The following is a 14,464-nucleotide window of genomic DNA, read 5'->3' as shown; positions in this document are numbered from 1 at the left end:
TTGCACCTGTAACTTAAATAGAGTCGGCCAACAACACTTTACACTAATGATCGAACACTTTTTATACGGGTCACTTTGATTCGGTGCATAATTACACTTGACAAATCTACAGCTGCGAGCATTGCATTGTGCAGCATTGTGTCATATTCTAATTTTTTCTGTTGTACGGATAAATTGTTACAGTCATGTGGGCGTTACTACCTCTTCTTGGCCCACCGTCACTTATGGGAGAACCGTGCAAACATTTCGGAGCCTCGCTCTGTTATGGACTCCCCCCCTTTTGTCAATCCCTTCAGTTCTGATTCCCTTTTGTCAAGGAACATGTATACCAAGTTGGATAAAGGACAGTCAAGGTGTTTCGGAGTTATGGTATCCCCCCCTTATTAGCCCCTCTCTCTTTGTCAACCAAGACGCAGATTCTCTGATGTCAAGGAACATGTGTGCCAAGTTTGATATAGAACGGTTAAGGCGTTTCGGAGTTATGGCTTCTTCCCCTATTAGGGACCCTCCCCCGTCCTATTAGGGAAACTCCTCCTCCTTTTTGTTAACCCCCAGTGCTGTTTCTCTTTTTTCAAGGAACATGTGTGGCAAGTTTGATGAAGAACAATTCAGGCTTTTCGGAGTTATGGCCTCCTCCCCTGTTATAAATCACCATCGGCCCCCCTTTTCTTGTGAACCTATCAGTGCTGATTCACTTATGTCAAGGAACATGCATGCCAAGTTTGGTGAAGAACCGACCAGGCATTTATGGCCTCCCCCCCTCTTATCCGCCCTGCGCTGATTCCCCTATATCAAGGAATATGTGTGCCAAATTTGGTGGAGATCGGTCAAGGCGTTCTGGAGTTATGGTGGAACATACAAACTCACGCTCAGGAGAAGAAGAAGAAGAAGATAGATTACAATTTAAAAGGAAACGAAACATACCACTTTTATATTTGTAATACAATGTAACATGGCATTTCATACTTTAAGATAAACTTATGTGTCATACTGCATATAAAAGGGTTTAGGTGAAGTTTCAGGGCCAACACAGGGTAAGAACATATTTGGTTTAAATTATCCATTTATACTGTTTCGATCCACAAGTTCAATTATGTCATCTTGCATCTTCCTGAAGACACAGTTGAGTGAATGGTTATGCAACAAAATCCTATATTATCAGTAATGTATTCTGCAAACATTCCACCACAATCGATCAATCAAACAGCTTAATTGACATTCAATACCAGTACCTACCTCACACACTCTAGTTGCGAATGATTCATTTCCTTGCAGTTCAGCTTCAAATGTGGACAATTGTTTTTTTAAACGCACTTCCGAATGAAATCGAAACGAAACCGTCGGAAGACAGCCAAAAATCTACCGGCGCCGGGGATTTAGAGGTCGTAAAAATTAGCTTTTGCGCTTGGTTGACAACAAATTAAGAGCGCGGTTAACTGTGCTGTGCTGTGCCGCACACGTGCTAACATCCATGCTTCGTACAAGTTTAATGCTTTGATGGTGGTTAATTACGCGCTTGGTAGCACCTTAGGCATTAAACTTGGGTAAACATGTGCCGCTTCTTGTGCATTCCTTATCGTTACCGTTTCGCGGGCGACAGAAAGTGCTATATTACTGGTGTAATGTTTTGATACGTACAGTTTAGTAAGACAGGAATTTGAATAACATTAATGAGCATAATGAGTTTCAAGGGTTGTAACAGTTGGTACAGCTACTATTCAAATAAAATGTTTGCACAAGAAACCTTTCATAGCACTGCTAGAAATTTTCATACTGCTACCTAATGCTCAGATTCAGTCAACCGCTCGGTGCAGAATGAGGAATTATCTACGCTAGTGAAAATTTCAAATGAGTAACTCGTTATGCATGCTGCTGGGTAGATCAAACACTTGAATCAAGTGTCATAAAAATTCGCCAAAGATGATACCGCACACAAGGAGGTAATGCTTTGGCTGGATGGGGTACGTAGCAGGGGCAATGGAAATGGAAATCATCGTTGATTTTTACCTTTCAGTGCGGAGCTTCGTGGTTGTTGTCGTCGGCTGACTGTGGGCTTTAGAAGGCTTGAAATGTCCTCAACAGTTGGAGTTTGTTCAGTTGTTTTTGGAAAACGCGATAAACTAGTTCGGATGTAGGATTTTCGATACACAGACGGCTTTTTGAAAGAAAAACGAGAGGAAAACCTTGTCTACGGGTGTTACCGTTTGTCGGCATGTGAACAGAAATTCTTCACTAATAATTAATATGAATAACGGAGGTGGTTTCGTTAAGGCTTACAGTAACAATTGGCTGTCACAGTTCGGATTGTACAAGTGAGTGAAGTTGTGGTTTTGTTAGTAAAATTAATGAAGCAAAGTTGTACTTAAAGAATCATAAGAAGCACAAAATAGTAGTGTTGAGGACTTTAAGTATTTCAATTCAGGTACAGCGTAATTCAGTGCACAGCGTATTAAAAACACTTTTTGAGTGCAAAATTAGAGTTTCGGTCGTGTATGTCGTGATGTTTAACCTTTTTATGAAAATGTGTGGTTACTGTACGTTAAACGTTAATGTGGTTGAGGAAAGACTTATCAGCCTCTGATTTAATCTTTGTGTTCTATATTGAAGTACAATATGTGATAATGAAAATAAAATAGCAAATCACATTGGATGCCGATTGCTCAGAACGATACGGTTTAAAAATTTATCAAGCTTTCGCAGGGTAAAAGCAAAACCTTGGTGCTACATTCCGTTTTTGAAACTTGACTTCTGTTTTTATTCGACAAACTTAGCAGACAGCGGTTGGAGTACAGGATAATTGTGCATCCAGTACTATCCTATTGATTGTAATCCTCGTACAAACAATCATTAGTAAAGTAGGAACTTGCTAGGAACTTTGCCGCGAGCCGGTACCTTGTAGAATTTGTCCCCTGGGATTTAGTTGAAGCATAAGTTTCATCTTCGAGCAAAAACATTCATCGCGATCGTACAGTTTATGTGCGCAGATTCTGGCCGCAGTTTTTTTGTTTGGGGCTTCGGTTGGGTTACTTACCTCCTCGGTAACACTTGTAGCCTTCCCGATGACAAATTCGTTTATTACAGCGGTCAGCGTATAGTTTTTCGTCAAATCATAATCCGAGATGTTGGGATCAGCTTTAACTTTTCGAATGATTTCCAACCGCAGTTGGCAATCAAGAGTTCCGACTGAACTCTCGGATCGTACTCTGCGGGCAGTCTTGACACTCCTGTTGTATGGTGCCCTTCCCTTCTCGTGGTACAAGCTGAAATTAAAGCAACATTAACGAAGATCTGCTAACCAACCCGGTGGAAACTATGGTCGTGTACCGACAGGAAATCAGGCACCTATGTCAACACTGAGTGTAGGAACGAGGAATAGTTTTGTCAAGCTTTTGAGCATCCGTCAGTGGCGGCTCTATGTAGCTTGACGACTCCTCACGTGTGGTTGTACTCCAGGTTAGGAGCAGCTCAAGACAGCGTCTGATCTGGAGTGGGCGGCTGAATTAAGAAATATGTTGTCTCGGCACTACCCCTACGATGGCCCCTCGTGATGGGGTACGAGGCTTCCTGGCAGCACAGTTGTTGTAAAGTAGTTATAATGACTAATATTTGACTAAAACAGATCGTAAAAAAGTTATTTCAACCAAATGTGGTAGTCGCGTGTTGCTTGGGTTAGTATAAACGCCCTGGTAAGTATAGTGGTATAAACGCCCTAGTTCTTACTACGAAAAATCAAGAAAGTTCGACACGGAACATTCGGCGTAGACAAAGGCGACGAAATAAGGACATGAAATGGATGCTTGGTACGAGGAACTGCAGATCCCTGAATTTCGTGGGTGGCAACAGGGTGTTGCTCAATCAGTTAGAAGCCCAAAAGTTCAGCATTGTGGTACTTCAGGAGATCTGTAGATGTGGAGGATCCGGGGCGGAAAGGTCTTATTTTACCAGAGCGGTGAATCGACCAATGCACTATGGTCCAGAAAGCGATTTTAGACGAACAAAAATGATTGCGCCTAAACGGGATATTCTAGCTCAATGAAGTCTTTTTGAGTCTTTATGTTTTAAAGACAGTTTCTAAAAAAATAGTTACGCGAAATTGTGTTATAACGCTTTGAAACTGAGCCAGAAACTGTGCCTGGGCAGTTAGGGATGGATAAAACGAGAACCTTAGCTACAGTAAATCATAATGTTCAAAGAGTTTTATCTTTTTTCAAAAAAATAGCACCTCCACCATTTTTTTGCTAAAAACTTTGTGCATATGTGTATATTGAATCGCCAAAGGTTCATCAAGATTCGTTTGCCGCTTTTCGAGTTATGCTTTAGTAAAATTGGCCTGTTTTTAATCTGAAATCGGCTATATCTTATTAACTCATAAAGATAAAGCAAAATAGTCTTCTGCAAAAAATATTCATCTCTTATGTATAAAAAATTTTGTAGAACATCATATTGAGCTATCTGTTGAGATAAATGAGTTATAAGTGGAAATATGATTTTACGGGTCGTCCATAAACAAAGGTCCACTGCTGAAAATACGTAAGAGTTAGAAATTTGGAATGTTTAGAAAAGTTATGTGAAAAGAATCTATCTTTAATGTTTTGGAACTAAAAAATAGAAAACAAACTTATTAAAAAAATTATTATTTGAATTGTTGTTACGGTATCATCTGAACATTGAACGACCCTTTCAAAAGATGCATCATATTTTCATTCAAAAAGTTGCCGAAGACTTCATTGAGCTAGAATATCCCGTTTAGGCGCAATCATTTTTGTCCGTCTAAAATCGCTTTCTGGACCATAGTGCAATGGGTTAGGAACAGGTCTTGTAGTGATTGGCAGAATGCAGGTTCGCATGAGCGAAAGGATGTTTATGTTGAGGATAAAAGGCCATTTCTTTCTCTACACCATCCTAAACGTGCACTGTGCACACGAAGGTAGACCCGACGGTAAGAAGAAAGTGTTCTAAGGCCTGCACACCGACACGAACGATAAAGGTCAGCGATGCATCAACTTTGCGGCCTGGTAATCAGAAGCACTTTCTTTTACCGCAAAGATATTGCGCATTTCTCCCCTCAATAGACTCACAGCCAAATAATTTTGTCACACCAAAATATGCTCACACCAGTTTACAGTACGCTTCCGTTGGTTGGAACTCGAAATCAATAGCGTACTTTAACCACCTTTAACTTTATCGGTGGTCAAACGCTAATATTGGTTTTTCATTCTTGTTGTTATTTACCCTAGATGCGTAAATTTAAAATATTATTATGAAAAAATGACGAAAAACTATTAGGAACACGATTAGGAACGAAATGCGAAATAGTTATTGGACATATCGGTTCCATGCAGCAGGTGTTTACTGTAATTCGATTTCCCATTCGATGCGAGAGGCCTTTGTTGATTTTTGTTTTCTTTTTACTGCTGGATTCGTTTATTCAGAACAATATGGATAACGGGCATTTACAAGTAAACGACCATAAATCAACTGGTGATCGAATTGAAGATGCATTTGTCGATTACAATTTAAAGCATCTAGAGGAAAATCATGTGTGAAAATATTTTGACGTCTATGAATAAAATGACGTCTATGAATAAAATGACGTCTATGAATAAAATGACGTCTATGAATAAAAGTCTAAGGAGCAATGCAATTGACAATATCTACACAGTCACCTAGAGATCACCTGATCGAAGAACCTTGGACCATATCCTCGGACTACGGGCGCGACTACGCGCGTGTTAAATGAAGCTCTAGCTTCCTCTGTGGATCTCTGGGATAGACTGTATGTTATTCAATATCGCTATTAAAGGTGTTATCCGGAGAGCGGGCATCGCAACGAGAGGAACGTCATTCTGCAGAAATAGCCAACTTCTACCCTTCGCAGACATCATTACTAGAAACCTAGAAAACGAAAGGTAGGAGGATTGGGTGCAATGCGTCGAAAACCAAGAAAAATCCAGCGAAATCAACGTTCGCCTCCCACGGATAGTGACTATTGACGGCGATAACCTGGAAGTGGTTGATGCTTTCAAAAAATTTGGCCGACAATAATACGAGTAAGGAGATTAGACAACGCATTTATCAAATCATGGCGTCACTAGCATAAGATGTATTGGACCGTAATACAAAGTAAAACCTGGAGGCAATGAAACGTTCAAGGAATTTGCCTACGAAATACGTTTACGACGTTAAGGATGATGAAATAGATTACACCGCCGTTTTTGCACAATTGACAACAATTTTATACCTCGTTCGATTGGCAGATTGTTCCGGAAGACTGCAAGATTAATAAGAGATCCAAGAATTTTGAAAAGGCTTCACGAATAGTAAGCAATCTGCTGCTGCGGACTGAAAAGCGACTTCCGTGAAGGTTGCAGTCGTTTTGTGAGCAGTATAAGGTTGAAGCAATTTTTCTGGCCTGACTTGGTAGGCTGCCACAATTTAAATTCGACCAAAAGTTGGTACAAAGACAATAGCGTCACTATGATTTTCAAACAGTGGAACCCGGTCAATGCCTTGGAGCTCGAAGGTCGATTGAGGAATACCAGTTGATACTGCAGGGCAAACTCAAGAAGAAGAGTGCAAACGCAATCAGTGAGAAAGAAAACAAGCAGTTGGTGGTTACCAAATAAGTAGGAAAATAGCTGATGCAAATGAAGATGCACCGTGCTCGGGAAAGTGGTCGAGCTATGATGCGTAGAGTATGGTATACTGAAATGCCAAAATGCATACAGATAAACTGCCATATTGAGCAATGTTTGTGATGTAGGTTCCCGAGCAGGAGAAAACTATTGAAGAATTGAACCAGATATTTTTTAGTGAATAACTGCATATCTGAATTTGGTATTAACGAGCCTGACCTAAGAGGTAAAATAGCTAAAATATTCTGCAAACACTTAAAAATAACTGGTTTTGTTATTGCAATGTCTAAACAATATCAAATGTTTTTGCTGCACGGGACATCAATTGAAGTATTATACCTCAGTGAGGCATTTAATAGTCATTCTTTGTAGCTTCATAGCTGATTTAGTAATTCATTTGGTATAGTAAAAAATGTAATATAACTTATTAATAGCAAGTTATTCTTCATAAAAATGCGATAACTAATGAATATCAAATTTAGATATGATAGCTGAACTTAATATTCATTAGGTATGGATGACAGTACTGCACAAAAATAAAACATCTAAGACGTTTCTTTTAGAATCGCTTAAAAATATTATTGCAGTATACGTAGTTGTATTGATTTTAATATTAGTAAAATAAAGAACATTTTTAGCATCTGTCAGCCAAGCGATTGTTTACAGCTAGTATAGTCTTTCTTATTTCTTTGGTTATTGCTTATATGGTTATTGACGACGAATTAAGGCTGAATATAGCCTTACAATATAGGTATAGAACCATTAAATAGCATAATACATCAAAAAATATGAAATGAAACGTATAAATTTAACTCTTAATGAGACTGATCATTAAAAATTTTAAAATTAGGAACAGTATTTCTGTATAAGAACAATAAGGTTCGTTTTTTTTCGGATGTTTATATTTTTTTCATATGTAGCTTAAATTTATTTTATCTTTTCAGATATGAGGCACCAGAAGAATCGCCAAGAAAACAATCCTTCAACCATCGCAAAGTATCTCTGTACGGGATACTTGCTCTGGCGTTCGTCGCATTTTTAGTACTCTTTATCATAGTGAATAAAGTGGAATCATCTCGACGAGAACTGATTATGGAAAGTTTTTCCAACGAAACCAGTATCGAGTCCAGTATGGGTCATACTGTGCTAACCACACCATTTTCCTCAAGCAATTTGCAATCTTCAACTGGCTTACAGGCGAAAGAAACAGCAGAGGCGCGAAAACAACGACGGTTTCGTCGGTTAGGTCCCGAAAATCCTACCATTAAATCCACCGACAATCTTGTACTGTTTCCAAGTGCTTATTTGAAACCTCCAAGATTGGGAAGTATGCGGAGATTTTCGGAAGACTTTTCATTATCAGGTAATCCTCAGCCTGCACTATCGCTACTCTTGCATCCAGTTGGAGCTCCACTGACGTCTACAGTGCCTAACCCTTCAGGGTTCTCGAAACAAAACAATACTTATGAATTGGAAGATCCAGAAAATTTGCGCAGCCCAAGAAAACATCGACACCAAAGCCTCGTGGTGAATAACATCCAGGATGTTTTAAACCAATTGCAAACCTCAAAACATCAAAACCATAAGTACTTTCCTTTGTATCAACAACATCCTTCTGAGTTCAGTAATCCAATATATCAAAATCATCGTGTAAAGTTTTCTGGAATTTATCGCCATCCTAGAAAAAACGGTGACATAACGACGTTATTCGGGGATTCATCCAAACAACACGAGCTTCATATTGCTAAGCCACAAATTATTAACAGTCAACTTGATGTACCCAGCGTCTACATGCCTGACCTGTTTTATAACTTCCGCCCTACGAATCCCAGTGACGTAAATCTACTCGCTACCAATCAATTCAGATTTGCACCGGTGAAAAATGACGGAACATACGAAAGAACTCCTAAAGGCATGCCATTCTCAATCATGCTGGATATTGAACCGATGACCGACGGTAGTCCAAACCTGCGACGGCCGACCGTAAAGAAAAGACCCATTCCGAACTACTCAAGCATGACTTTTCCACCGTTCTTCAGCAACCATAATTTTGCCCAAGTTAAACACGCTATGTTCAATCAACCGCCTTCATTGGAAGATGATTACTACCGCAGATCAACAACCAGCCGTTATCGACCATCGACGACTGTTAAGGCCCATCCGAGCACTGCCACCACACTGGGGGGTAAGCTGATGGTGCATCTAAATTTATATCCCAAAAAACCTTCCCCGCTGGTAGAGTCTCGTAAATTAGAACTGCAACAAAGCGACTACGATATCAATCGGTTGAGTTTGTCTGAAGAAAAATTTCTGCCTGATCCCGAGCGAGATAAGGTAAAGTCAACCGTAGAGCCTGTAAGGAATTATCTGGAGGTTTTGCCGGACAATGATACAACAACCAGCACAGCAACAACAACAACCAGCACCACCACCACAGTAATTCCACCGGTAGTGAAGACTTCAACAGCAGCACAGTCAACGCGGAATGTCGTGGAAACGGTGAAATCCGTTGAAATTCCTTCGAGAGTCCCTTTAGTGAATTCGTTCCAACAACGGATGTCGACCACCAATTTGATGGGAAATCTTCATCAGCTTGATGGATTTAATCACGGTTCTACGGCAACCAAGCTGAGTGTGCCGAGTTTTCACGCAAACGATGCTAATTAGAACTGCTTCAGAGATTTCTTCCTAATCAGTATTTTATTATATTCCTAATACAAATAACAGAATTAAGTATTTAATATTGCTAAGATTAGAAATAAAAATATTATTTATAGAAAGATTGCACATGGTTTAACCCTTTATAAGGCAGTGGCAACTATATTGCCACCAACAAAAATTTTTTATTTTGCTTCTATAATTATATGGATGCCATTATAGATGCAAAACAAATATTTTTCGCTGGTGGCAATATAATTGCCACGGCCTTATAACAGGTTAACAGGGGACAAATTTGTGGGAAAAACAAATACTCAGGGTGATGTCATTGATAATTCTTTATTTCATTTCATTTTCTAAAGATTTCCAAGAGTAGTCTCACTTGCATAAACATTCTTTTGTTTTGCTTCTCGTTCTATCAAGTTATGATCACAATTTGCCTTCGAATTTGCCGCTATTTGCTTTTTTGCTGCGTACGAGTGTTCAAGTCTACAAGATCGAATCGATTTCCTTTTACAACTATTGCTATTGAGTATTATTTAGAGCATTGCTGCTCGGTAACGAGTTATCCTATGCCTAAAATAACAACTACGAAGCCGCCCTTAGCATAAAGCATCATCAGTACGAACGTCAAATGAATTTCTATATCCATTCCTTCGGCGTTATCTGTCGTCGTCATCGCCGTCGTGGTCGCCAACCGTGAACGTGAACTTATAAACTATAGCTTTCGCGAATTTTATTTTTATGTTGGCAGTATTGGCGTATGAATGTAAATAATAGAGTTTTGTATAGTACTTAAGGCAGTGTTGAGGACAATTTATATAGACAAACTTGCAAACAATTTTCAATTTGAAAGGGTACATCTCTATCTGCTATCAATGCAGGTTTCAGATCTTCCAATAAATCAAGTTGTTACATGCAGAACAACGTTTCCAATCAAATCCATTCTTTTCCTTCTGAATATGATTTTAAATCAAATTCGCTCAAATGACTTTCGCAATGCATTTTCAACATTCCCGAACTTATGCAATATAATCCCTATTAATCATATAGAAGTCTTGAAAATTTTATTGACTCTTGGACAGAAGCGATACCAACTTTTCAAACTGATACGGATTGTACTTATTTAGATATCTTCTTTCCAAAAGGTAGTTTTTAAATTTTTTTGCATTAATACTAAAATTTGTAAATTTATCGCGTCAGAAGCTATATACTGTATGCTGTAAAGTTGTCTCTTCCTGAGTTTTAATGAATGATCAAAACTCCCATTTTTCCAAAACATTTAAAAACATTTTTCAATGGTCCAAGATTACGTTCAATAAGAGCTGGCAAGGTTACTTAGTAGTGATACCGAAAATTAATACTTGCGTAGAAATATGCAAACGAAAATTTTGAGTACCTATACAAATAGAAGTTGTTATTTGCCAACAGAAACAACCAGAGTGAGAGTGTTGTTCCTATGTTAGCCATGTAGTTAACAATTCAAACTTCACTCAAGTCAAGAGTTCCTTGGTTAAGCAACATAGCAGAAACTGCAAATCAAGGAAGACGAAACTTTTCCTTACAATTTGACAGTTCATTGGCTATTCTGATAGGGTACGTATTTTGGACTAGCGGTCATTATCAGTGTCTGTTTTAAACTATTGTCTGTTCAAAGGTGTATACACTGATAAAACCTGTGATTTGAAGGTGAAATACGTATCCGTCAGAACAACTAATAGTCTTTAACAGGAATTGTGAAAATACCCGAGCATGCTTTTATTGAGAGATTTTGAGTTAAGGAAAGTACCGAAATGTTCAACTGGGGAGTAAAGCGAATAGCGATGTCTAATGCTAAATAGTCCTATGTAGTTATGTACAGGAGGATAATGGCTGATCGAGCGTATCGTTCCTAAAGCTTACTCGATTGGAACGTTTTGGTAGTGTTTAAAAGTTGAACGGTATGGCAGGTTTAGGATAGGAATATCCGGTGCTTTGCTCCGGAGGTAGATACTCCGGTGCCGCTGTGGTAGGCCGTGTTACCGGCCGTGTGGTTGTTGGTCGAGTAGTGGTTGTCGTTGGGCGAGTGGTGGTGCGGGTGGTAGTGGTAGTACGCTGTGGAACATAGTTTATAATGAGTTTTCGTTACATAACTAGAAACTAGTTTAAGTTACCTGAGTCGTTGATGGTGGCAGATACTCATTGGCAGGGGTTGTTCTCCTTGTGGTAGTTGTCGTACGCTGTTTAGATTAGATCGATAAATAACATTATTCGGGCACTTCTCGGTAGCATTTAATAAATTGAGAATTTAGTACTAAAACAAGCTTAAAAAACACAAAACAACATTACCTATCGCACAAATATTATTGCATAATAAACTTATTGCAAAATAACGGGTGCTACGATCAAAATTTGCTCATACAAGAATTAGTAAAATACAGAAAAAAATGTCAGGTTTTTCGTTTAATTCCTGTCATTAGATGATGTACAGCCACCTCGTCTACTTTGTTTGTTTGCTTCCAACAGTTTTTGGGGCTTCTTCTAGTTCTGCTTGACCGTTTTCGTCGGAGTTCTGACGTCTAGTGAGAGTTTTAATTCTTAGGCACCATCTGCACGTAGTTGGCAACATACTACTCCATGAGCTTTGTTCCGCTATGGCAGGATGCCTAGTCCGGCCAAAACAGCACGGAACAATCGTGTTACGTCACGAAAGGCAGCTGACGTTTTTCCATGTTTCACTCAAATTTCCTTGTATTACATGGATTACATGGTTTCATTTGCATCTCAAGCTACAGGTAGAGATAGTTTGTCAAACCAGTAATTTTTTAACGAAATTGACAGTTTCGTACGCTTAAAAATATCTATCACCTTCCCAATTTGATTATCGTATAAAACTCTTAAACAGAAAGCTACTTGCCTTGGTGTTAGTTCAGTCGTTCGTAAGCGTCGTTTTGTTTTGTTCATCGTCGCTATTTGGAGTCACTACATTCTTATAAGTCAAAAAGTTATAGTTTAAATCTAGAACTAAAACTATTGCAGCATTCTAACCTTGTTCAATTTCTACCCAAAACGTGTGAGGAAACAATTTTTCATCATTTTGATATTGACTTATATTGGTCAAGTTAATTTATACTTCTTACTACGGAGTAAATGTGTTTTTGTGAAGAACGAACATTGGAAGAATTGGGGAAAAATCGCATTCAACGCAAGATTGAGAGTTGTGGATTCAAGTCCCACCTGGGCAGTCAATTATTTTTCACAGTTTGCATATCATTTTTCCCAGTTTTTCCGTGCGAGAAAACAATAAATTTATTGAAGTCAAATAATTCTTCGACCAGTGTGAAGGTGTGGATGACGCATTTTAAAACAATTTCGCTAATACAATGTGCGAAGTCAAATTCAAAACAGTAGCGTCATCGAGCACGCATGCGTCTACAAAATGTGTGCTATTTAAGACTTTTTAATAGGTACACAATTAAAGAAAAACATCAAGTTTAAGTCGACCAAATTTTGTTCATAACATCCTACATCCAACATGTATTCTTAATTCTGCAGATGTTTACAATTTCTGTCAGAAAAAATGAAAATTCCGCGGATATGTTAATTTTTTTCCAGGCTTGCGTAAATGGCGTAATATCCCGTGGTAAGCTTAGTTATGCTTTCAGTAAAAAATAAACTGGGGGTTTGGTGAAGATAAACGTAACATGGCTACTGTGTTACCTGACTCATAACGAACCCCTATTTCAGAAATTCTAAAATCTCTCATGTTTTTATTTTTGGAGTAAACATGTAATTTCTTATGTTATATAGTTGATATTTCTATGCTCTATTCGAATTTATGATCAATTAAACGAAAAACCACAAAGTTTGTGAGTTAAGAGACCCTCCCCCTTATATAACGTATATTCGTTATGAGTCAGGTAACACAGTAGGTTAGGTTATGCATTCGCGTCGCGTATTACCCGTGTGGTGGTGGTTGTTGGCCTAGTGGTGGTTTGTCGGGTCGTAGATGGAGGCAAATATTCCTGTGCTGGAGTGGTTCGACGAGTAGTGGTAGTTGTTGGCTACGAAATTGAAAATTATGTTATTGATTGATAATTAAGCTTGTATTTATAGTAAAATTCTAATGTAATTATTATTAAATCTTCAACTTACCCTTGTAGTGGTTGTTGGCCTTGTAGTTGTAGTAGTTCGCTGTAAAATGGTGTGGTTAGTATTAGTGTTGGCCAATAGAATTATATATCATTTACATAATTGGCAATCACAGTTAAGGGGAAATGAGCAGTCATTCACTTTTCGTCGGAAACCCCAACTTCGGAAACAGTTTTTGAATCGAAAATAGGGGCATTTTTCTTGCCAATCTGAACAGAGAGAACATATTTTCATGAACAGAATTTTCGTTTCAAAAAAAAAACTACTTCTGAAATTTACAGAATCAATGACGACTCATTTCTTCTTAATGTTCATGGAAGTACCATTTCATGAAATATGACAAAAAGATATTAAAATTGATATTAAAAATACCATTCCCTATTCTAATAGACATTGAATTTGAATAATATAATACCTAACTATTCTGAGCGCACTGGACCTGGATCACCAAGCCCTGGGGACCGAGATATTGGAGAACCTTTAAAGCACAGCGGACTGAATCTCTAGTTCCGAGACACAGTTTACTGTGATTCAGAGGTTTACCAATAATCTGCAGGGCCTGGGGAAAACGTTAGGTTTGAATCCAGTTGTGATTGGCTCCCAGTATAGCTTGGTTCGACGCGCGGATCAGGATCACCCAGCTTGGGTAAAGAGGAAATTAATTAGCGTTGTTTCAACGACCCTTCTTTATCAAATTTACTGCTCTTTCCCAGTAAACAATTTGGTTTGTATATCTTGGTTGCAACTGAGATACGAAATCATATCCGCACGAAAAAGTTATATTTCACATCACTTAAGAACATATAAGACTTATATTATAAGTACCAAAGTGGAGTGGATTTTGATAATCATTTGGAACGGGTGACAACTAAAATTTGGAACTTTTTTCCCAAGCTGTCAAAAAAAAGATAAAGATACATTAAGTAGATCTGATTTAGCGAAATTAAAGATACAATATCCATTGTTTGACAGATTTTTCGGGTCGTGATTTTTGGGTATAAATGGGATCAAATGGGTATTTAGGAACGATTGTGTATTTT

General features: G+C 38.4%; 1 protein-coding gene and 1 pseudogene across 1 annotated transcript; one reads left to right on the top strand and one right to left on the bottom strand.

Annotated features, from left to right (window-relative positions):
• Positions 1-2,244: 2,244 nt before the first annotated feature.
• On the top strand, positions 2,245-9,302 carry LOC128736325 (uncharacterized). The gene is made up of 2 exons (XM_053830801.1): positions 2,245-2,312; positions 7,580-9,302. Exons 1-2 carry the CDS (start codon positions 2,245-2,247, stop codon positions 9,300-9,302), a joined length of 1,791 nt encoding a protein of 596 aa, XP_053686776.1.
• Positions 9,303-11,219: 1,917 nt separating this feature from the next.
• The window catches only part of LOC128736324 (mucin-5AC-like), a 35,791-nt pseudogene continuing 32,546 nt past the window's right edge, over positions 11,220-14,464 (bottom strand).

The sequence above is a fragment of the Sabethes cyaneus genome, chromosome 2, assembly GCF_943734655.1.
Source record: "Sabethes cyaneus chromosome 2, idSabCyanKW18_F2, whole genome shotgun sequence".
Classification (NCBI taxonomy): domain Eukaryota; kingdom Metazoa; phylum Arthropoda; class Insecta; order Diptera; family Culicidae; genus Sabethes; species Sabethes cyaneus.
This window is presented reverse-complemented; position numbering and strand designations above follow the sequence as displayed.